General features: G+C 36.0%; 3 protein-coding genes across 5 annotated transcripts; 2 read left to right on the top strand and 1 right to left on the bottom strand.

The window, feature by feature from the left end:
* Window positions 1–3,277: 3,277 nt before the first annotated feature.
* On the top strand, window positions 3,278–7,284 carry LOC121249709. Of its 2 annotated transcripts, XR_005937632.1 has the most exons (6): window positions 3,278–4,128; window positions 4,653–5,120; window positions 5,588–5,965; window positions 6,047–6,114; window positions 6,627–6,886; window positions 7,153–7,284. XR_005937632.1 is itself a non-coding variant. In XM_041148473.1 (5 exons), the coding sequence occupies exons 1-5, from the start codon at window positions 3,484–3,486 to the stop codon at window positions 6,829–6,831; spliced, it is 1,764 nt and encodes a 587-aa protein (XP_041004407.1). In that variant the 5' UTR covers window positions 3,278–3,483; the 3' UTR covers window positions 6,832–7,103. The 2 variants fall into 2 exon arrangements, 1 of the variants encoding a protein (XP_041004407.1); XM_041148473.1 differs by lacking the exon at window positions 7,153–7,284 and having other exon boundaries at window positions 6,627–7,103.
* Window positions 7,285–8,777: 1,493 nt separating this feature from the next.
* On the bottom strand, window positions 8,778–20,704 carry LOC121249708 (DEAD-box ATP-dependent RNA helicase FANCM). 2 transcript variants are annotated; one of them, XM_041148470.1, is made up of 23 exons: window positions 20,538–20,704; window positions 20,164–20,461; window positions 19,477–19,620; window positions 18,479–18,561; window positions 18,241–18,355; window positions 17,983–18,074; window positions 17,805–17,859; window positions 17,605–17,726; window positions 17,396–17,509; window positions 15,882–16,075; window positions 15,205–15,335; window positions 14,233–14,293; window positions 14,063–14,133; window positions 13,606–13,655; window positions 13,375–13,540; window positions 13,053–13,180; window positions 12,557–12,892; window positions 12,410–12,473; window positions 11,042–11,704; window positions 10,454–10,942; window positions 10,206–10,257; window positions 9,889–10,035; window positions 8,778–9,687 (listed from the first exon to the last, which is right to left on the bottom strand). In XM_041148470.1, the coding sequence occupies exons 1-23, from the start codon at window positions 20,580–20,582 to the stop codon at window positions 9,141–9,143; spliced, it is 4,167 nt and encodes a 1,388-aa protein (XP_041004404.1). In that variant the 5' UTR covers window positions 20,583–20,704; the 3' UTR covers window positions 8,778–9,140. The 2 variants fall into 2 exon arrangements, with proteins under 2 accessions (XP_041004404.1, XP_041004406.1); XM_041148472.1 differs by lacking the exons at window positions 20,164–20,461; window positions 20,538–20,704 and having other exon boundaries at window positions 18,241–18,380; window positions 19,477–19,535.
* A 532-nt stretch (window positions 20,705–21,236) lies between these two features.
* On the top strand, window positions 21,237–23,384 carry LOC121250942 (pentatricopeptide repeat-containing protein At4g13650-like). Its single transcript, XM_041150208.1, has one exon. The coding sequence runs from the start codon at window positions 21,237–21,239 to the stop codon at window positions 23,382–23,384; it is 2,148 nt and encodes a 715-aa protein (XP_041006142.1).
* Window positions 23,385–25,338: the final 1,954 nt, after the last annotated feature.

The raw sequence follows: 25,338 nt of genomic DNA, 5'->3' as shown, positions 1-25,338 counted from the left end.
TTATATATATATATATATCTCCAAATTAAAGTCTCTCCTTAAAGTACTTAATTGTCAGAAAATTATAATATCTTGAGTTTAGGTACGAAATGCAACGATAATAATAAGGGTCAACATGCAATAGTCTAGTTTCAAAAAAAAAAACATGCAATAGTCTAGCTAGTACTGAAATAATATCGCACACGGACGGCCACGGCACATTAATTAAAAACACCCATTGTCAATGTATCGTTACTTATTTTCACAGTGATTATTAAACACCCCATTCCCCCCTCCTATTATTTTCAATGGACGAGACTTTCATGCATGCTCATTGAACGTGGCTGGCTCCGCAACATGCATGCTCGATCAATGTACGTGTCTGTGTGCTGACGATGAATATCTCTCCTCTTTAATCTTCTATATTAGCAAAGTAATTACAGACTCCCCAAGATATATAATAATAAGCTCTAAAGTCTAAACCCTATCCTAGCTAGGAACAGGCCAGCTAGCCAGCCGTCCAACACCCATTATATATATATAATCGAAAGTGCTGATGACATTGAAGTCCGGTTTGTATTCACAATCTATATCAATTCATCTCAACTCATCTCATTACTATTCACTACTATTTAACAACTTTAACTCACAAATCTCATTACTATTTACAATCCATTTCAACTCATCTCAGCTCATCTTCGAATCCAAACGATACTTTACCTTAAAAGGAGAAATAATTTATAAAGATATAATAAAATAACTGCAAAAAGAAAATACCAACTCGACGAACATACCCCCCCCCCCCCCCCGGTCCAGCTCTTGGGCTTGGCATATATATTATGCCATGCAGCCCATGCAATTAGCAGCTTCGAGTCCAAATGTTCAGCTCAACATTTTGGGATCTAAAACAGGACCTAATCCAACATTTTGAGACCAATATATCAATGCCCAAGTACAAGGTTATTCCCCAGGCCAGGCCCAGCTTAATTATGCTATCAAAATTACTTAAGCCCAACCCAACCCAGTTCTGTTTCACTGTGTCATTCTATTTTATCCATCTATCATTTTTATTTTTTATTTTATATAGGAAACTACTCACCTCGCCATGCCACAAGTTTTATGAAAATCAGGTCATTACAAAAAGCCGAACAACCATAAATATATCCTATTCGACGGCTATTTTATCGGGTACATGCCAAGAAGTTTTGCCTTATAGTTATTCTATTCAACAGTCCTATACCATATACCTATTACCTATTAAGGAAAAAAAATTTAAGAGCTACAAAATAAAAATAAATGTGTGGTGTAAGACTGCTGAGTAGAATTTTTCTTTTTTCTCAAAGATAAGTAGATCAATCCTCCTTCCCATGCCATTAATAGTGCTGATCAGATTCTGACACAAGATAATCGGAGATTAAGTTATGATTTCTGAGGAAAAAATGAAAATCCCAAGAAAGTCCATATACATTACAGAAGCAGAAGAATGATGAACAAAAAGTCCGGAGAATAAAGCCCAAGTTAGCTATACTAATGGGCTTGAGTTGGTAACAAAGGGTTTAACCGAAATCCATTCTGTGAGGTAAACCTTGAAGACGTTTTGGGCTTTACACTGAACCAGTTCACCACGAACCCAATTAGACTCTGAAATCAGTAATTTGGCTAATGGGCTGTGAGATATATACTTAGGACATTTGGCAAATGCAATTATGCAATGCATCTTCATAGTTAGCTTGGCATGAGTAAAATATTTTATATTCAACTAGCCAAATCATTAAGGCTTAACATATGAGCTATACTAAATTAAACTTTCTAGCCATTTTTAGCTAGATACTATTCACTTATCAAAATAATATTTTTCATTATATTATCTGATTATTTTAAAGTCTATATTATCTATTTTAATTTTGATAAATTGTCCGTTATTTTCTACCTTATTTTATTTTATTAATAATAATTAAATTATGAAATTAAACTTAAATTATTAATTAATATATAATTATATTTTCTATCTTATTTTAAATAAAAATTAAATTATTAATTAATATATGATGTATGTTCGTAAAATATTAAAAAAAATTTGTAAAATATTATTAAAATAATACTATAACCAAAACTTAAAATTTTAACCAAAATTTAGACTCTACAATGAAATAGCCATTCCGAATGCTCTTACTTTAATCGCTTTTTAATGATGTTTGTCTCAAAGCTGCTGTCTGTCCTTCCGAAAGAAAAGTTGTACCGCATTGTCTCTCCCAAACACACTTCCCCAAATCCGTGACACACGCCTGCACTCCACCCATTCAAAATATATTAAATAAAATTAATTAATAAACAAATAATAAAAGGTAAACATTAGAATAAGAACGCTTACATTGTAGCTATTTCATGGAGTCGCTCCCCTCTCTCACCTGAAATTGTATTCTATTTCCTTTTTATTATATTCTAATTCTATTGACATGTAATTATCTGAAATTTTCACATACCTAATATCGAATCGTCTTTTTTCTTTTTAGAAAAGTTAATTCATAAACAACTAAACAAAAGAAACTATACCGACAATTATCTACTGTTCAAGTGGTAAAAATTGTGGGTTTGGGATACTTCCTCTAAATCTATGATTCAAATATCTAGGATTTGGTACGGTTTGGATGGTGAATTAATATGAAATGAAAGTTGATAATTGAATAAAATATTATTAGAATATTATTTTTTAATATTATTATTATTTTAAAATTTAAAAATTTTGAATTGTTTATTATATTTTATACGAAAATTTAAAAAAATTGTAATGATGAGATGAGATAAAACACTTGTAAGAAATTATTCGAAGTGCATTTGTGAGAAACTCCTTATCCAGTATTTATGCACTCCTAGAATTATTCTAAAACATTGTTCCCGGACACTTGTGCCCAAAAAAAAAATAAAGAAAAAAGAATGTGTCAATTTTGGATTGCTTAAAATATGGAGTTTTGTTACTCAATATTCTTACACACCACACGCTATATTTTTTGTATTTATTTATTAAAATATTTTATTCTTTTTAAACTTATTGAATTATTCTATTCATCATCTATATATTACATATTTAGTAAGAGAAAAAAATAAAAAAATACAATGTGTGGTGTATAAGAATAATGAATTGATTTTTTCTAAAATATGCCACTATTTATCAGTGCTGGCAAAATGCCCAATTATAATATGAGCGCACGTCAACTATTATGATACCTATCTCACAATATCCTGCCCAGAACAACAGCATAATTTCAAACAAATAATAATCTAATCAAAACCCTAAAATCCACCAACTCTGTATGTATATCTTCCCCAGTGTAAAAGAGTAGTCAAGACTCAAGACTCAGTACACCCCTCTCCCCCCCTCCCAAAAACTCTCGCGTACTCGCGCCGTTTTCGAACCGTTTCTTCTCTCTTTCTCTGTGTCTGTATTTGTGCGTTCTGAAGAACTACTGCAGAGTTAAACAACGAAAAAGGTTGTGTGGGAAATGCATGGTAGAAGGTATGCAGAAGTTCTCATTGCCCTTCAAAAACCCTAGCAACAACTTGTTCTATCTCCCTTTCAAAAACCCCACCATCAAAACCCTGCGCTTCAGAACTACTACCCCAGTAAGAACCCCTCTTCTCCCAATGCCAACCCCACCAACCACGCACACTTTACCCAACCCCAACCCCACTTCTTTCACGGCCGTCGCTGCTTCTCTCTCTACCAAGTCTTTCGCCACCAGCAACCTCCATTCTCGGTTCTTCGCCGCCGCCAAGCCCAGTAATTTCTGTCTTATATGTCGCTGTGCAATGGATAACAGGCCACCCTTCCGGGCCTGGGTCGTGTTCAAGGACGGACGAAGCGGGTCTCGGGGGGCGTGGACGCACGCGGGTTCTGATGGGTCGGGTTTGGTGGGTTCCGAGAAGGCTTCGGAGTGTACTGATGAAGGGGAGCCCGAGAAAGCGTTGGAGGAGAAGCCAATTAGGTTGGCTGGTGGTGGTGGTGGTCGGAGGCAGAGGGGTTCGGCGGCGTTGCTTGTAGGGAATCCCGACTTGTTGACGATTCCCGGCGTGGGGCCAAGGAATTTGAGGAAGCTGGTGGATAAGGGGATTGGCGGAGTTGCCGAGCTTAAGCAACTATACAGGGATAAGGTATTATTTGCTTGAAAAGTTCAGTTATTTGTAGAAAAAATGTGTTCTTGGGCTGGAATGCTTTGGGCTTTTGGTGCTAGATAGTAGAGGTGATATACCAGTGGTAGTTGGTACTTTTGAGTTTCCTGAAGTTAGAATGGAATGGGCGTATCCCAAATGCGTTTTGTTGGTTATATCTAAATTATGTATGATAGAGTTGAGTGTCTCGGTTGAAGTCCAATTCTACTTATATTACCTTCTTACAGCTTAACTTTATCATACTTAAATTGCTCGATGTCTTGAGGTTATAATTCGAAGATTTTTGGTTCAAAGATTTTGCCGAGTGATTTTGTCATGACAGCCAACTATCTTCACGGACGTTCACATTATTCAGCATTTTGATACTTATGGCAGCAATTGCCCAAGGCTATCATTTTCTAACAAATTGTAGAATTTATGTCAAAACCTGACTCTGTGCTATTTAGCTGTACTAGTTATTTTTTTTAACTCCTTTCATGATAAGGATTTTTGTGCTTCCATTGCAGTTCTTTGGCGAATCTAGTCAGAAGATGGTTGAGTTCTTACAGAGTTCTGTAGGAATCATACACAGAAACCATGCGGAGAGTATAACTACATACATCAAAGAGAGTGTTGATGAAGAGTTGAAGGAGGACAGTTCAAACTCAGATGTGAAGCCGGTGCAGAAGAAAAGACTTACTTTCTGTGTTGAGGGAAATATCAGTGTTGGAAAGACAACTTTCCTTCAGAGAATAGCTAACGAAACGCTAGAGCTACGCGATCTTGTTGAGATTGTTCCAGAACCCATTGACAAGTGGCAGGATGTTGGACCTGACCACTTCAATATATTGGATGCTTTCTATGCTGAGCCACAAAGATATGCCTATACCTTCCAGAATTATGTTTTTGTTACGAGGGTTATGCAAGAGAGAGAGTCATCGGGTGGCATCAAGCCCCTCAGATTGATGGAAAGGAGTGTTTTCAGTGACAGAATGGTAAGCATCTCTCTCTCTCTCTCTAAATTTTTGTTTTCCTTTTCTTTTAAGTTTCTTTGATGTACCCACGTGGTAAGGGCGCACTTGTGTGCTTGTGCCCCATGTCACAGGTTCGATTCCTCCTGGGATCAAACTGCAATTTAAGTGGGAGGCCATGGTGGTGGGTTGTTATGCTAGTCTCACCGGGGATTTAGGTTCCATGGGCGAGTCAAGGGCTCTGTGTTCCCCGTCACATAAAAAAAAATAAAAAAAAATTAATGTAATCTAATAGAGAGAGCTTATTCTGCTGAACATATCGTGCAAAATGTAATTCCCACTACTCATCGATCTCAAGTCAATCTAAGGGGGATTTGAAAAAAATATTCTGCTCGTCTTCTCCTGTTTGTAGATCCCATTCAAGAGGAAGAAAAAGCCTTATTTAAGTGTATCAACGCTGATTCATTTTATCTTGTTCATATTAAATAAAGGTCTTTGTACGAGCTGTTCATGAAGCAAATTGGATGAATGAGATGGAGATCAGTATTTATGACTCATGGTTTGATCCAGTGGTATCATGCTTGCCTGGGCTTATTCCCGATGGTTTCATATATCTTAGAGCGAGTCCTGATACATGCCACAAGCGCATGCAGCTTAGAAAAAGAACAGAGGAGGGTGGGGTCTCCCTAGAGTATCTCAGTGACTTACATGAAAAGCATGAGAGCTGGCTTTTCCCATTCCAAAGTGGAAATCATGGTGTGTTATCTGTGAGTAAGCTTCCCTTACATATGGACAGCACTTTACATCCTGATATAAGGGACCGCGTGTTTTATTTGGAAGGTGATCACATGCATTCAAGTATCCAGAAGGTATATTTGCTACTTTTAAACGAACTCTCATAAGTTATATATTCACAAAATCTAACTAAAATTTATTTTGGTCTCAAGCAGGTTCCTGCTTTGGTTCTTGACTGTGAACCCAACATCGATTTCAGCAAAGACATTGAGGCAAAGAGGCAGTAAGATAACAACCTCTTATTTTGATATTCAAAAAGTATGCATAAAAACAGTGTTGGGTCTGCCACTTGCCCCGAGTGTTCGTTGGGGTTGCTGAGTATAACATTTTTGCAAGTTATACTTGGTTTGATTCTAGTCTCTATCTCTCGTTTGACATTTTGGGCATGTCAGATCACATTATTTTTTGTTGTTAGTTGTGGTTTTGGATGGTTTTAAAACACTTCCTGTCTTTGCTCTGTCAAAGATATGTTGGGTGCTTGCTTTCTGTTTGTTATTCCACGATGCTTTTGTATATTGAATTTTTGTGATAATGTCTGCTTCATCCACCTTTAAGGCTGCGTTTGGATGTTGAGTTGTGAATAGTAGTATTTTATGGGTCCCAATGAGATGAGTTTAATTTTTTATGTGAAATTTAAAAGTTTAACTTTTCTATGCTGGACTAATCTTGGGTATTAACTGCAGCCAAAATGCATTTTTCATTTATCTTCCTGCAATTTGTCTCTTTTGCTTGAAGGTATGCACGCCAGGTTGCGGAGTTTTTTGAGTTTGTGAAGAAGAAGAAAGAAGTTCCATCTATGGAAGCTGGTGAAGGTGCTAGCCAACCACAGGTGCTGCTGCCTCATAAGGGTGGGCTATGGGTACCTGATGGGAAGCATTTCCCAGAGTCAGCACTAAAGTCTTTGGATTTCAGACGAGCCATGTCATTCATGTCAGGCTAGCAATACTCTGCACTGATCCTTTTTTTTCCGGGTTAAACCCAGAAGAATGTCAGAGGTATATGTTTTTATCTGATGATCTCTGGGTGATGTGTGTTTAGCTCCTTTGTCAATGTAAAAAATGGATTTAGCCCGTAGCCCCTTAACTTAAGATGTAGAGAAAGTATTGTGGTTGTGGAATGCTTTAAGTAGTCTGCTGTTAGTTTGTTGAAGCTTTATTCGAAAGAAGAAAGCGTTGCTTTGTTATTTATATGTGGCATTCGTCTTCCTGAGCAGATTGTGATTTGTTTGAATTTAGTTTTAACCTTTCTGTATCTTCCACAGCTTTACGAAAGAAGGAAAATTTAAGAGAGGTTTTGTGTATCAGTCAAAGTCGGATGGTTCACTTGGTATGCTTCACTGATGTAAGAATTTAAGGTTTACCCTTAAATGGTTCGTTATATGATTGCTGGCTGAGAATTATCTTGCTGACATGAGTTGAATTAATAGATTTAATATAAGGTGCTGCTAAGAATTGGGCTGCATCGCACCACTCGTGTACACTCAATTGTCAATTAATTGGAGTAAAGGTTTTGAGCTACTACTATACAGCATGCGAGACAAGCAATTGAAGAAGTCCTTCACTTTGACCATGGCGGAACCATGTTTAAAATTGCCTCAAAACAAAATCTCAGCATTTCAGTCTCTTTTGAATTGAGAAATCTATTAATAGTAATAAAATTGTTTGTGAATAATGATGAAATACTTTGAGTTAAGTAGTTTTATTGGGTTTTGAAAAATGATAAAATAAAAAGTTGAATAAAAATATTATAAAGTAAAAATATGGTTATAATATAATTTTTTAATATTATTTTGTTTTGAAATTTGAAAAAGTTTGAATTATTTTTGTGATTTGTTTAAGTTTAGAAAAATTGTAATGATTAGATAATTATTAAATGTAAATGCTGAATATTTGAAATTGAAAAGTTTTAATTTTTGAGTGATGTTTAGGAAGTGAGATGAGATTGGTTGAAATGGATTTCCAAACTAGGGTGCAAACTATTTCAATGATTATGTTTGGATACAAAGTGTTTAAGAATGTTTATGAATAATAGTAAAAAAGTAGTAGAATATTGAATATTAGTAAAAGGACAATGTTACAGCCCCCGTTGGGGGCTTCTGCTGGGTTGTAGTATTGTTTTACATGTGTTTTTTTAAGTTTTTTTTATATAAATTTTTTAATATTTAAAAAAAATAAAATAAATTTAAAATATCATTAAAAAATACTTTCAAATCATTAAAAAATACTTCCTTTATGATTTTTTATTTTACTCTGTAATTAAGAAAATATTTTTTTAATAATATTATGATTTTTTTATTTTTTTAAAATATTTAAAATTGTTAAAAAATTTATATAAAAAGAAAACTTAAAAAAATACATAAAAATATACTATTAGATCCCAGCGGGAGATTTAGTATTTTTCTTAGTAAAAAGTAGATAAAAAATAATAATAAAATAAAAAATAGTAGTGAAAGTATTTGAGAGTACCTCAAGTACTTGCTTAGTTTAATTATACATAAGATCAAAATTTAAAGTTAAATAAAATATTATTAAAATATAATTTTTTAATATAATTTTTATTTTAAAATTTAAAAAAATTATAATTATTTATTATATTTTATTTGAAAGTTTAAAAAATTTATAATAATTAAATGAGAAGTTAATCCCACCCATCCAGGACTACTAGTTTCGAAAGAAAGTTGAAACAAAAAAGCTGCCCGAGGGTAAAATATCGGTAGACATTTATATTGACACCTTTCATGCGACTTAAAAAGCTTCTTCAAAAATATTAAAGAGAAGTGCTTTTCAGAATTTTAGACAAATAAATTTATGAACGGATGTGAATTAATGTAGTATCTCAAATTTCTTTTACAATAAAAAAAATTTTAAAATCCGACATTAAATCAAATTACATTAATTTATAAATTTATTTCTCTGAAATCATTTTGTGAATAAAGTATTTCTCTTTTTCGAAACATTCTGAACAGATGTAGATGTATATCTTTGAAGTATACCTGATTATCCCTCCTTACATGGGCTTTACACAATTTCATACAATAAATTACATTTGTATTAACTAGAACCTCCCCTTGCTCCCGGCTCCTCCCTAACCCCTGTACGTTCCCCTTTTCTAACATTGAGAAACAAAAAAAAGAAATGTCTGATCTCAAAAGTTAAGAGTTCCCAACTAATGGCTAACACACTCGATCCTATGAGTGAATTTGAATAGGCTTTTTATACAAATTTTTTTTTTTTTCTTAACTCTTGATAATCATATCCCAAGATCAAATGATGGAGAACTGGGTATCGGGTTTTTTGGGTGAGGAAGCTCAGATTTCTGTTTGAGAAGTAAGGTAGCCTGTGCCTCCACCGCATCAAGGTCAAGATCTTCATAAAATTGATCATCATAAAAAGCATCCCTACTTGCATCTCCATTAGTGTCACAATGCTGTAATGATTCCCTGCCTGCAGCCTCTGATTGAAGCAAGAATTCTGTCTCTAAGTTAATTGTAGGAGTCGATTCTGATTGATATAAACTTAATTTTCTCTTTCTAGTTTCCATCTCCTGATTTCCCTTTATGGTAACACTGCTTGTACATGGCACTTGTGAAGAGATCCTGCTCGTTTGAAAGGATTCTGAATTTCTTCCTGCTAACTGATTTGCAGAGTCAGTTTGTGGCATTCGGAGAGAGTATAGGGTCTTGCCCGAAGAACTTCCATTTTCACCTATCCTGCTCATCGGAGCCACAGAGATGGGACTAAAGGTGGCAAAGCGGTTATGCTGCCTCTCCATTGGTGATTGGCTGAGCAAAGAACGCCTGTTGAAGGAGATTGATGTGTTATGGAAAATTGTGGCCTCACACCACAAAAAAGGCCAAATGACTAAAATTGCAGTATTCTGTGTCATACTAGAAAACTATCGAAAGGATTTATGTTTTAATGAGTTATATACCTTTATGCTCCTAAGGATAAACTAGATTTTCAACACACTGATGCAGAGAGAGAGAGAGATCAAAAACCTGTAAATTGCCATCATGTCAATTCTACAACTTTCAGCTGGAGTACTTGAGGCAGTTGGACTCATCCTGTCATCTATGAAACTATCGTATGAATTGTACTCCTGCTCATCTTCCTCGTCTTCAGATGCATCAACGTCTGAAGATACCCTGAGAGTAACCATAACAGAGATGTCACAAAGGAGATTCTTCCAAAACTAAACAGAAAGAATAGCAATCTGTCTACTCTTTGCATGTGGGTGGGTGGGGAATATGCTTTTAAATTGCACACTGGTAAAATGAAACAAGCGATATTAATTGACTATCTGCAACGAGCTTACTCAGCTTCCTCCTCAACAAAGGCCCTGACATCTTTGACTAGATTCTTTCTACCTGAATGCAACAAAAAGTTTACAGGATTTATGTTAAACACGCTGAGTCTGTAACCACTCCAATCAAGCTTAGTCAACCAAAAAGTAGGCTAAAACTACTCGGTTGAAGGGGGGAAAAATCAGATTAGAAACTTCAAAAGATTCCAACATGGAAAGTAGAGAACAGTAGATGCATCGCATTCGGGATTCAAAGATACCTCTGGCATTCTTATTTTGGATACGACTGGTGCTAGAAAACGATCTTGCAAGGTTTGCTATTGGAACGACAAGATTTTCTTTCATGATCTTTAGATTTCTACTTTTCCCATAATCTCCAATTTTGCGTAATCTTTTAAGCCTACTTCTCTGTTCAACACTTTCTGACTTGTCTCCAGAACTCAAATGCCAATCTTTGTTAGAGCTATTGTTTGTCAAGTTTACAAAGGGAGTTTGGGCTTCCTCAACAACTGGAGAAGTGGAGGTGCATCCTCTTATACTGACATTATTGTTCAACTTAAAAACAGGAGTTTGAATTTCATCATTGACAGGAGAAACAGAACCATTTCTTCCATTGTTGATAATGTCCATAATGACCCGTTCATCTTTTCCTGAACTTGAAGACTTCACTCCCAATTCAGTATCCAATTGGACAGGTGAAACAAGGTCAGAAACCAGAAACTCATCTTTCTTTTCATCATTTGGTGGTCCTGCAACATAGAACTTTCAATCCTGTTGTACATTTAAAAAAAAAATTCACATCCGAACTTAAGATATGGTGATATTAGTATCTGGAGAAGAACACAGACCTTTATCATGAATAGGAGACTCTGGAACAACACCACATTTAATCAAATTAGTCAGCCGTGGACTGAGTTCAATATCTCTGAAAGTGTTTCTGCATTCATCAGCAAGAAGAAGTGGTCCATTTATAATCTCAACATCAGGGGTCCCACCATCACTATCTTCTTCACCAAAAAAATTTCCATTTAAACTAGGTGTTTCGGGAATATTGTCAACTCCATCCAATGTCGTCTCTTGCTTGATATCAGAGTCAAATAATCCAGATGTTGGCAAAGTCTCATCCTTTATGCATCTATTCACAGGAGTTATTTCTCCAACATATGTAGCTTGCATGGTTAGTTCCTTCTTGTCTTCAGCTGAAGTCTGCAAATGGCAGAAATCTTGCTTTGAAGAATTCAAAGACGCTGTACTGCTTGCAGTTGTATACTTAGAATGTGGCCCTTCTTTCAAAGGAAGTAAAGGGACATCTAAAATTAAGACTTTTCCAAAAGCATCAACAGATACATAATCTGACCCAAAGAGATACGAGTGTGCAGAAGGATTTTGGCCACAGAAATCAAGCACACTATGCTTCTCCTCAATTCTTAAAACCTCCCTAGGTGATACTTCAGAGCCCAATACTTCTCTCTGTGATTTTATGCGTAGAGAATCATTGTGAACTAGCAAACCTGCAAACATTTGAAGACTCAAGTCAAATACTAATAACACTCAAAGATTTTTAATAGCATACAACTCCTAGAATTAGATATTTCAACCAAAACAAAAAAAAAAAAAAATGGCATAAACATGACAACATCTTACAACTCTGGCAGAGCTAAGCAAATATTTAGCATGATGTTTGTAAGTTACAACATTGAGAATGGAAAGGCAGGAGGGACAACGATAAAATCCTAGCTCACTAAAATCCTATGTTTGAACAACACATTCGACAACACGATGTATAAGCTAAAGGTTCAAGATTTAAAAACTACACTCAGAATTTATTTCTTAACACATAAATAGTGGAATAACTTGTGAGTTGGGGATGAAGAAGGGGGGAAGACCTACACACATATCCAACAATATATGCAGTTTACTTTTGGTCCTTTAGAACATTTGGAGAAATACATAATTATAAATGATAAATGCTCATTTCTAACTACGGAATAAGAAAATAAATAACTTCGGCTTGAATGTTAATAGCAATGGGACCTGAAACAAAGAAGTAAACGTTCCTATACCTCTAACTGAATTCAAGCAATATGTCAGTACAAATATTTCTATCCTGTTAGTACTTCAATGCATATAATCTCAACTAACAAACAACAGGATGCTTACTGAATATCCAAAATTCTGCCATGCAAGCCTTTCAAAACTATTAAAGATGATATTACCTTCTGTTCCAGTGCCGTGCTGTTTAGCAACATTGACCACCAAACTCTTTCCTAGGACTTCATCCTAAAAAATCAAATGATTGAATAAGAAAGAATAGCATAGCTCAACAAGAGAAAAATGGAAGAACAAGAAAAATTGAATAGAACCTCAACAGCAGTGGTTTTATTGTCTGCGGAAAAGGATAGTCCTTGCAAATGTTGCATCATATCAATCAGCATCCCGGTTCTACATCCATGCATTACCTTATGCACTCTAGATGGAAATGTCTGGAAGTGAGGAAAGGCAATAAGTGATGGTGTCCACGTGTTCTCATCTGTATGGTGGAAATACTTGGCAAGTAAACTAGTCTCGGCAACAGTTAGTTTGTCTTCAAACACAGATGTTTGAATAGCATGATTATCTTTCACTTTCTTTCCCCGTGGAACGAATTGTGCAATTGACAGTGCAACAAATTGGGCTTCTGGTTTGTATATATGGGGAATCTAACCAGAAAAGGGGGGGAAATTTTACAGGTTTAGAAGGCAAACAGAAGTATAATGAAGAATATAATGAAAAAAAATTAGTAGGATAAGAAAACAAAATAATAAAATTGAAATAACAAAAAGAAAAGAAAAAAAGTAACAATTTTCTAAAAGATCTAACCATCCTTGGACTAGAATGAAAGTTAAAACTATTCATTCCCCCATTTCGCATGTGTTTTCTAACAGCCTTGCTGCTTGCCTGTTTTCGCATGTAACCCTTCAGTTCTGAACCTTCACAAGCTAAAACTAGTAATATTTGTCAAGGAATTACTTGGCATTTTACAGGATTGAAACCCAGAAGAAGTGAACCAAAAAATTAAAAAAAAAAAAGGAATGCACATAATAGTCTCACAGATAATCTACTGAATGAAATGGATATCCTTTCATTTCACTTAAATATAAAAAAAAGAATGAAATGAATATCCAAACTACAAAAAGGATATCAACTCGTCCATCATGCTTTCTTCCAGTTCTTCCCATGCGCTGAATCATCCTCAATGGCGACACATTAGCATCAAAACATATTACAAGATCAACTTCCATGATATCCAGGCCTTCTTCACCAATTGATGTGGCAACAATGACATTGTAACCACCGGCCCGAAATTTCTGCGGGGGAGCAGAGTAAGCCAATGTAAAGAGCTGACAACATCGATAAAGAATATTGTAATTACCTCCAAAACATCCTGTTGAACTTTTTGTGACTGGCCTTTCAATGCTTTTCCTGTAAGAAACCATAAATAATTAAAGTTGAGTAAGGACTAATAGCCAAGTATATTTCCTTCTTACTTTTAAAAAATAAAATAAAATAAACCCTTCATTAAACTATGAGGGCAGTTGCAATGTCAAAGTAAACCAATACATGGATGCAGAGATCCCAGTGGCACGGTAGAAGGCTTCACTAAATTCAATAACATAGGAGATCCCCAACTTTGCAATACAAATTATCATTTCCAAAAACTAAGAGCTCTTAAGATGTATGATGAAACAGACAGCAGGAGTTATTTTTCACATGAAGTAAATAGCATCTCATGTCACCCAAAATAACAAAAAAAAAAAAAAAAAATCAAGTTTATCAAATAAAAATTATTCACAAAAGGGAAAAACAAAGTAGAGATGAGAACAGCATACCTGTGCTTTGGCCAATAAACTGGGTAGCTCTAACTAAATCCCCGATATTCCCTAGTGCTTCCATTATATCCCTGAATGTTGGTATCATTATATCCAATAATAAATTTAAGGAATACATAATACACTGGAAGCATCATTACTGAGTTGAACTATAAACAAATCTTTTTCACCTGACACTTCCCCTAAAATTTGAGAAAATAATAACTCTTGAGTTTTGTGGATCCTTTGTTTCTGCAAGCACATTTATAGATTTCAAATTATACAACAGAGAGCAAAACCTTAAACACGCTCAAATTGGAATTCAGGTTTGCCAGTGAATATAACCCAAACTGAGAAACTTCTGCTTGTAGATTTTTCTCGATAAGTAATTGATAATAACATTAGACATAGTCCAAGTACACAGGTTGTATACAGGAGAAACACAGTTTAGCATTTGAAACCAAAAAATTCTAGGTGCAAATTATTAGTGACATTCAATAGTTGCCATATAGAAAAGAGATCATCTCAACCAAGTGAAGTTACCTACTGCCAATAATGAAACCATCTCCAAACCTAATAAATTAAATTTTAGAAAGTAGTGACTTGCATTACAACGAAGAATCAATAGAATCATTTAAATATAAACCAAGTGTGCAGAATCAGATGTAGCCCTAACTTACTGAAATTTCTCATGTTATAGGGCAGGTTGGTTCGGAAGTTGGTTCGCAGAGCTATAAAGTTTAGACATGGCTATTACTGGTGCAAATCCCAATTTGGATACAATATCTCTGCCATATAGAACACAGCTGATTGTCTATTATTCCAAATTTCCTGAGGATAGTAAGTCTATGAGTAATCCTAATTATAAGGTATATTAAACTATGGTTCTACACTTCTTCAACAAAAGAAGACATATTACATGAAAAATTTAATGCAAAAATTGAAAAATACAATTAATTCTAGGCTTCAAAGGAAATTCATACTAACTACAAGGTCTTTATAAAACTTGAATCCCTTATTCAAGGAATGCTAGAACAAGAGGAGTCCAATCTGTTAGGACTCAACCCAATGTGATGCATAAATTAATAATAGTACAAAGAGGCAGAAAGAGGACAAAAAAGTTCAACATTTTGCGGACGTTAATAACATAACATGCCACCTACTGAAATGATCAAGCAGTACTTCTAACATTTTGGACAATTTCGGACTTGGTGCACCATGCGACAAGCTTTGCTGCATTAAGAGTTTCGCTTTCCATATATCTTCATTTTTACTCATAAATCTTGCAAAAAACCTGCCATGATTAAAGTCAAATATAAACTGATGTAAAAAGCTTTGAACTCCATCACATCAACATGTAACAAAGTGTACGGAATACTAGACACGTTTATACAAGAAACTTTTGTCATTAGAACTCCAATTAGCGAACTTCTTTTGATAAACTCAAACACGAAGATTTGTATCAATTGTCCATACAAACACTCTAATAAAAAAATGAAGGATACTTATAAAAAAAAAATTTAAGGATATCTGTCCATATAAACACTAATAAAAAAATTGAGGATATCTGTCTCCAACTTGAATGAAAATTAAAAATCAAAATTTTGAAAGGAACTCATTTTTTTGCATAATGCTCCTATTAATCGGGACTCAAACCCTCAAACAGAAAGTTCTAGTACTTGAATGACGTGATTGAAACCACGCTTTTTAGCAATAAAAATATTTAACAAAAAATTCATTGTAAAGGATTGTGGAATAGATTGACAAGTACATAATATGCATGTAATAAGCAGGCATGATTTCTGATATATTGTGTTGGCTTATCAAGACAGTACCATACCCTTGTTGCAACTTCTCTTCAAGCATTTCATATGATGGCCTTATCCCATGGCTCGAGAGTAGCTTACGGATATGATAAAGAGTAATAAGAACTCCAAAATATCCTTCCACTTCATTATACTTAATGTGGGCAAGGTCCGGTGGGGGTGCTTGACGAAATTTATCCCTATAGTTAAGTAACTCACATGGGCTCAACTGTCAACCAACAGAGAGAAGGGAGAGTTAAAGCAATCAGCAACCAGCGTGATGGTCTTGTAGAGAATTAACAAGAAAGAGATCAACTGGCAGTAGAATATAGAAATCTTACGGATAAAATTTCCATTTCTAAACTACAGCTGGGAAATTTTTCAAACACCGTCTCTGAACCCAATAAAGTTACTTAGAACAATAACACAACATATAGCACTGGAATTTGTTGACTTGCCTAAAATACAATAGTTGAAGGAATCAAACATTTATAAAACATAAATCTATATTGTCTTTTATAAAAGCATCTATAACAGAAATCCATAATCATATATGTGATTATTGATTATTTAAAAATAAAGGAGCCATCATGGTGTGGAGTCATTTCCAAGTTTCTTAAGCATCCTTCAAAAATTCCATCACCATTTCCGAGACATTTGCCACTTTTACCTATGACCAACTCTCGGTGAAGGACTCTTTATATAATGTTAATCATTATTGAATATCATTTCCATCAAAAGCTATGTAATTTAGCTTGAGGCCCTTATATTCTAAGGGAACATCAAACAGCCTCGTCAATTTGCGGGAGCAACTTCTTGACCAGCAAATATCTTCCATGAGTTAAACAAAATTAAAGTTAGTTTTTTTTCTTCCAAATCTGGAAAATTGCATCTGAACCCTCAATCAAATTTGTCAGCTTACCTACTTAACCTGCCTATGTCTTTAAAGATCAATGAAAACATCGGCATCTTGGGTATGCAGGGATGAAGACCAGAAGCTTAGGATGCAATACAATGAATCAATGAACTCTGTTCAAAATCTTAGAAACCATTAGACTTACCAACAGTTGATAATAGCCTTCCCAAAAATGAAGATCAGTGTGGATTTAACAGTTAATTTCAACAAAGGCTTTTTAAGCCCTTAAAGCATTTCTGACAGGGCTTCAATTGGGTTTTTCCCAAGGTACTGCATGCTAGTAAAATCGCCTCCTAAAATTTGTTCCTTCGATCCCAAGTTATAATTTATAGCATTCAGAAAAAAGTTTCAAGGCTTCGATTATCAAGTGACAAATCATGACAGGTCTACTGGTGTGATTGAGCCAATGAATTTCCAAGAAGCTACTACAAGAAAAAATAAAGAAAAAGAAAAGAAAAGGTTTGATATCCAAATTCTGAAACTGCAACATGTTGCCACTACCTCAAAACTTCTTATCACGAGGTTTAATGGCAGACTAAATTGAAAAAGAAATGCGAAAAAAACAAAGTATTCTTGCAGAATGAAGTTTCTAAAAAGTCAATAACAAAATCTATAAAATATATGGAACCGTACGGTTTGATAGTCTCTATTCTGGAGAACTCCAACAGCACAAAGCCTTGCTACAATTGGACGTATTACTTCTGAGAGCTTATTATTTATTTCTACTGCATCTTGCCCCATTGCAACCTAGTAAGATTGCAACCAAGAAGTTATATCTGTAGACACACACAGACAGATACTTATGGGAAGAAAAAGCTCCAAGAAGAACAAATTATACATACCTGGATCAACTCTATTTTCCTGTTGTGCACATATGGGCTAACATCATCATCACTTTCATTGCGATATTCAAGTGTTGATATATTCAAGTTATCAATAATATGCTGGATGGTCTGCTGCTTTGCTGAATAATTGAAATTAGCATAAAGATCAAAATATTTTTAGAAAATTTATAGAACCCAAGTAGAAGTCAGTAACTTACATCCTGGTGTTGCGGTCAAAGCTAGCAGTCTCAGTTGCACTGGTACAGCCATTAGCTAAGAATTTGGAGTACCGTTAGTTCCTCAAACCAGTAACTATATCCAAAAACACATAGAACCAAACCCTGTATGCCGGATGATTACAGAAACATGGAAAATTATAAGAATGGAGCAACAAACCTCACGGACTGCAACACAATAAGAATAATTTCCCAATGCTCGATGAGCTTCATCAATCACCAAACACACCAAGTATTTCACCAAGCATGTGCCTATGAAAAATTACTTCATATTAGCAAATTATGAATGGAAGATACAACAAAAAGATATCACATGAAAAATTTTCAGAGAGCTTAAAGTGTCATGCCCCACATAAAAAGGGTTGGAATAGGAAAAAAATTACTTTATATTAGCAAATTAAGAATGGAAGATATTCACCAGACTGAATATCTTTTTCCAGCACTTGTGGAGTGACAAAGAAAACTCGTTTAGTTTTCCAAAAGCATGCTCTCTTTGCAGGACTTATCTGACCCGTCATATCAATTGTCCATTCCTGAAATAATTTTGATTCATATATTCTAAAAACAAGTAAATGATTCTGGTAAATAAATTTGTTAAGAAAAAGAGCAAAAAATTGCACATATCACTACATTGATAAGTGACGAGAGCATCTTACTTGAGGAATTCCTACAATGTTATGACATGCTTCTATCTGTTGCATGACAAGTGGTCGAGAAGGAGCAGCAAAGACTATTTTTCCTGTCATTGAAGGATCAATCAGGAAAGCATCAATGTCAAACAAGGAGTTGGAGCATATGTGCAACACATAAACCAATTCAACCTTTTTATTTCCATATGCTTCACAAAATAAATGAAAGAGTTAATTGAACAACAGAAAAAAAAAACCGAAAACTTCTTAATTATATATAATATTATTACTTATAAAAAAAAAAAAAATGAACGAAAAGTATGAAGTTTGGATCAAATATGTGAACTTGAGATTCACCATTGTAAAACTGGAAGCTAGCCAGCCCAAGTTAGGAAGTTGATAGCCCATTGAACTTTCTATTATCCAGCAAAGCTTTGCCAGCCCAATGGTTGTTAAGATATGGAACAAGGCTAAGAAACTAGTAGACAATGGAGTAGGTGCATATCCTTCTAAATATAATTTATATAAACCCTGCCAGCCTAGAGCTCCTACAAAAGCATACTTCAGAAAGGAGAAAAGACGACTCCCTTCCCACATTTACATTGAGACACTACAAACTTGCCAACCTAAAAGGCCGGGGTAGGGGAAATAAAAAGGTCAAAATGTTTTCATACGGGATAAACTTCTGAAAAGTAGTTCTAGGATTCAAAACTCCCACTCCAAGGCAATCTTCTAAACATTGAGGAGAAGAAAAAAACTAGTTCTAAGATATATTTGACCATCTGAGCAAACAGAGGTCTTAAAACACAAGTTATTTTTCTTCAAAGAAAAAAAAAAAAACAAAGAAAAAATATGCTGTTGTAATATCTGAGGGGGAGTTAGAACAAACTAGAATATGGTCTTCAAATTTATATTGACTATTAATTGTAGAAAATATGCTTACCTAGTGTAGGAACCAGACAAGTATCTAAAAATTAGTTTCACCAGAAAATACATTGATTAAATTGTGGTGAGGAACAGTTTACCATCAGGAAACCATCTGAAGTAGTTGTACATTACAACTGCAGCAATAAGTGTCTTCCCAAGTCCAGTCGGCAATGCCACCAGTGTATTAGAAAATAACGCCTTCTTGGTAATAGCAAATTGATAGTCACGAAGAGGAACATTAACTGCGTGATTAACAAAAGGAATATTGATTTAAAAGGGGGGATAAAGAAAAGGATACACTTATTCACAAAGTGGGATGAAAGTGAGATAGGAGTATAGTACATGACATTACTCCCCGTCGTTCGCTCATAAATTCAGGTTCGTAGTTTATTTGAGTTTAAAAGCGTAATAATCAATTTAATAAAAAAATTAGTATAACCCATTGATACTGGAACCATAATTAACGCATTAGTTACCAATATTTCACAATTTTCTTCGTCACTATTCTCGATTTTATATACAGGAGTGTAACCCACTACCGGAATGACAGAAAGATAAGGATTTTGGAGATGAATTGACAAAAAGGCAATCCTGCGGCAATATACTATAATGTAAGCTTCACTGAGAACCTTAAAGAAAAACCCGGAATCTCCACTACCAAAAGAATAGGAGCCACAATTTGAATCACCCGTTCCTTGATATCCCAAAAATACCAACTTACCCCTTTTTCCCAATCATAAAATAAACTTCAAACAAAGAAGCAAAGAAGAAAACAAGCATAGAACCTGGGTATATCCAAGTTTTGGCTGCGTCGGCATCAATGTCAATGTATCCGACCCCTTCATCACCCTTAGCACGATCTTGATCCGGTTCCTCCGAACGAGGCCTCGGTGGGCCCGCATTGGCGACAAATTTATCTAGCGTAGATTGCCGAGAAGGCACTGCCCTTTTCTTATTCTTAGAACAATGAAAATTTGAAATGGTAGGGGCAAAATGGGAAAATTGGTCCGGTCGTGGAGTGCAGGGCTTCGCGGTTTGGCAAGCCACATCGATTTCTCTAACGGCTGCTTCCCAATCAAAACCCTAAAGAGTAAAGAGAGAGAAAAAGAGTGAGAAACGAAACGGCGAGTTGAGAGAGAGAGAGAGAGAGAGAAGATACGTCGTCGTCTTCGTCGATTATTTGGTTAGTAATGGCTGAGGTCATCGGTCTCCGTCTGGACTCTGGAAGTGAGAGACAGAGATAACAGTAAAGCGAACCCGAGAGAGAGAGAGAGAGAGAGAGATGTGGCGGCAAAACGAGAAGCCTATTTTTCTTTTCTTTTTTCTCTTTTCTTTTCAAATTTTATTTCCTTTTTTTTTATAGCATTTCAAATTTTATTTTCGAACGTTTTCTTTTGACACAAGAAAGAGTGCCGGGGCAAGCAACTGAGTGGGCTGGACCCAACCCAATTGATCTGGTAGGTTAATGGACCCGAAGAAGGCTTGAACTCGAACGTTTCCAAGGTGCACCGAATGGCCTATAAGAAACTTCGGGCCAGGCCTGCCCATGCAAGAGTGTCGGCTCTGTTCCAATACAAGGAGTGTAGGAATGTTTCGACTTTCACGTACCCAAAAAAGTGAAGGTATGCTTCAAATGATTAGATTTAAAAGTCTCAAAATCTATTACGCGGATATTGAATTCAGATACAAAAGCATAAAAGATTTCCATCATAAAACTGTTCATGTCGAGAAAATATATACCAATCATTTAAAAGTATGCGCCGAATCAAAGGCAATTGCAGTAGGACAAGCTCTCCATTCCCGCATTATAAAACTCTTAGCGGAGCCTCAGACTACTCTCGTCAACAGTTTGGCTAACATGTACTTCAAATGTGGGTGTATCTCATTCGCTGAACAGGTGTTTGATGAAATGCCCCGGCGAGATGTTGTGTCATGGAACACCGTGATAAATGGCTATCTTTCAGCTTGGTATGCTTGGGATGCCTTCATATGCTTTAAAATGATGTTAGGTTTTGGTGTTGTGCCAGACCAGTTTAGTCTAAATGGTGTGCTCAAAGGTTGTGTTATGAATGGTGATCTTGGTGGGGGGGTACAAGTTCATGGACTCATTGTCAAGCTTGGTGTATGTGACAATGCCTTCGTTACTAATGGGCTTGTTGAACTATATGGAGAATTTGATTGCTATGACGAGTCAGTGAATGCGTTTGATGCACTGGTCTGTAAGGACGTTGCAGTGGTTAACTCCATGATAAAGATATATGGGAAAATGGGGAAAATAGAGGAAGCTTTCTTGAATTTGCAGTTGCTACTGTCTGGTTTGAGTAGACCCACGAGAGCTACTTTTGTTAACCTGTTGAGTGCAATAAGTGGATATGAGAGTCTGAAAGAAGGATTGCTGGTTCATGGGCTGATAACTAAGCTTGGGTTGGAAGGTCATGGTGTCGTGGAGAACTCACTTGTTGGGATGTATTGTAGTTGTGGCGCCATGGATGAAGCTTTTGATATGCTTCTTTATAAGGGTTGCGAGAATGTAATGTCATGGACCACTTTAATATCCCAGTTCAGCATGCATGGATGCTTTCAAGAAGCCATGGACGTTTTCCAGTGGCTGCACCATGATAAAGTTGTAGCATTAGATGAAGTCATGCTAGTATGCATTCTTAGTGCGTCGGCTGCATCTAAATGCTTATGCTTGGGTACTCAGATGCATTCCATAATTGTCAAAACTGGAATTCGGCTACATAAAGGTGTTGGGGTTGCTTTAATGGACATGTATTCAAAATGTTTGTGCTTAGAAGATATGCAAAAGATCTTTCAACAGGTTGGTCAGAATTGTGATTTATTAGTCTGGACAACGTTTATTTCGGGTAATGTTCAGAATGGGTTACCCATGGAAGCTTTAAAGTATTTTTCCCAAATGCTAAATGAAGGCATGAGACCAGACGCAGTTGCCTGCATCAGCGTTCTTACAGGATGCATTGGCCTGCAGGCTACTGAACATGGTGAAATGATACATGCTTATGTTATCAAGTCGGGAAATGGATCTAAAAGTTATGTTCAGACCGCTTTGACATCCTTCTATGCCAACTGTGGGTGCTTTGACAGTGTCGAAAAGCTTCTTGCTAGGAGAGTGGAATATGATGTTGTTTCATTAACTGCACTGATATCAGGATATGCAAAATTTGGATGCAGTACAGAAGCTTTCTTTTGGTTTAGAAAAATGCTAAGCGAAGGCATTTCACCCAACAACTTCACTCTTGCAAGTACACTAAATGCCTCTGCCAAATCAACAGCTATTTCAATTGGAAAGTCACTACACAGCCTAATTATAAAATTAGGACTGGAAGATGATAACTTTGTTGCTAGCAGTCTAATTGACACGTACTCTAAGTGTGGGGCCATAGAAGATGCTGTTTATTATTTCAGAAGCACACAAAATCAAGATATTGTGGTATGGAATAGTCTGCTTTCAGGTCATGCCCATCATGGGAATGTTGAAGAAGTTTTGAAGACCTTTGATGAGATGCAAATTTGTGGTATAAAGCCTGACAGGATCACATTCCTTTCAATCCTTTCAGGCTGTAGCCATGGAGCTCTTACAGACCAGGTGATGGAATTTTTCTACATGATGCGTAATGTTTATGGAATCAGTCCCATGGTGGAGCATTATGTCTGTGTTATAGATTCTTTTGGGCGTGCTGGATTGTTTAGGAAGGCAGTCAAGTTTATAGAGGCATTGAATTGTAATCCCTGCATGCTAATGTTAAGGTCATTGCTCAGTTCCTGCATCATTTACAGATGCAGTCGACTTGGCTTGGCTGTTGTAGCAAAAATGATAGTGCTGGGTGGAGATGAAGTTGCAACTTATGCATTGTTTTCAAAGTTATGTGCTACTGATGAGAGATGGGGTGATACAATAAAGGTGAGGGAGATAATGAAGAAGAAAGTAGGGCAACCAAAGAAGTTTGGCACCAGTTGGATTGAGAGCACAAGTGTGCCATCTTAATTCTATGGCCGCACTCCTGAAATGAAAAATGATATCTTCAAAAGGAGGCTTCGAGACATGATTTATTTCCCTGGCATCAGAGATTTTTTGATATGTAGCATCTGCGTAATAGGGGATGGATTAATGCGGTAGCCTGCCTATTGCCTACTATTTGGCCTTGTAAGATTCTATTTCCAGTAATTTGCTGGATAATATTCATAAAGGTGATCTATGAATGTCTGACTGTCTTGTTCTGCTAAAGTATAGGGTTGAGTGCTCGATTAACTTATTTTTCATACCTAATTTATGGCCCTTACATTCACTATTTGAAATTCGAGCATATAAATGTGAAGGATCTACACCTCTAACAATCATATGCAAGTGGCTTTATTTAGTTAGCCTCTTCCATGCCTTTTGCAACTGTATTTAGAGATGATCATTGGGTGGGAGCCATTAATTGTTTCTCGCAGTTCTTAATGATATTTGTGTGGGAAGAGTTGTGATGCTCCTATCCTGACCAGAACTTTATCTGGGTTTTAATCAGTTATATGCAGAAATGATTACTAGTTTTTTAGTTTATCCATCGCTGTTCCCGCAAGAGGTGTAATTTTGTGTTCTATTATTCTGTCACAGGTTACCATCTTTCTTTTGAGATTCCAGAGAACCAAGTTATGAGGGTTGTCACTGGCTCAACAACATGATCACTAGAGTTCCCTTGCTGATTGAAATATCCTGATTTTGACCCTCCCACGGGTTGATCTTGAGCCGGAGCTCTTTGCATCAAGACTTGGTTGGTATGCAACAAGGTAACTTTTCCCGCCCATGTCCCAAAAATTGCAAAATGTTTCCCATGTACACCACCCATCACGTATAGGAGAGCTAGCGGTTTGTCTGTCTAGACGGCCAATTAAGGTAAGTTGCCCAAGATGACAACATTCATTACCTCTGGGAAGCACCCCGTGCACATGTCGCATGAGTGCAAGATTTATGAACCCCTCATGTATATTTCATCAAGCCATTGGCAGCTGCCCATCAGTCACTCTGTGGATGATGGATGATATCACCCTTTGAAATCTTTCCCCGTAAGTAGTTGCAGAAAGATGTGTATTAGAACCATTCCTTCATAAGTCATCCATTTTAACCTTTGCTCAGCTTAAACCTCTTTTGAATATTGTTTTCTTTTTCTTCTCTTAGTCAGTCTATATCTTCTATTTCGGTGGGTGTGCTTAGCTATTGAATGGTGGCACACTTGTGATGAACAAAGGTTCACCGTCATTAAGATAGTAAGACTTGAGAGGAACTTCCACACATATCTAAAAGTTGTTGAAACAATAACTTCTTGGTTTTGTGGTCAGTGGTCACATGGATAGGTGGGTGTCCTTGCATGGCAAATTGTGGAAAATTGGATGAAGAAAGAATGGTGATGTGGGTTTTTTGGGCATGATCTTGGACAAGGCTTGAATGCTGAAGATCTTCTCATATTATCCTTAGCCTGTTGGATAATGATATGCTCCAGCATTAATTCCGGAAAGAATCTTCTTATTCCCTGTAAACAAATCCATTGCCATTTTTTATACAGATATTATACAGCCTGTGATGACCCATACTTTCATTAACTAAGCAGGCTTAATTAATCTTTCCGTTGACTGAGACACTCCTGATAGCTTCATTGGCGTATTTTCCTGCAAATGTGCAAACATTTTCAAAAGATCTATAAATCTTCTTATATTTCTCTGCATGCATAGTTTGAGGAAGAAAAAAAGAATAGAAAAATGGTTAAATGGTCGATTAGAATTGGATGAACTGTCATATTTTGTCATATGATCTGGAATTACGTTCGTTAATCAACTTGGAATAGTAGCACCAGATATATCAATCAATTCATTAGTTAGGTCGAGCACCCTTGAATTCAGGTTGGTTGCATTATTGAGACGTGGGCTTAATACAGACAACTTTCAACGTATGCATGATACAA

The sequence above is a fragment of the Juglans microcarpa x Juglans regia genome, chromosome 2D (genome assembly GCF_004785595.1).
Source record: "Juglans microcarpa x Juglans regia isolate MS1-56 chromosome 2D, Jm3101_v1.0, whole genome shotgun sequence".
NCBI lineage: Eukaryota > Viridiplantae > Streptophyta > Magnoliopsida > Fagales > Juglandaceae > Juglans > Juglans microcarpa x Juglans regia.
Note: the sequence above shows the minus strand (reverse complement) of the source record. Positions and strands in the feature narration are given on the sequence as shown.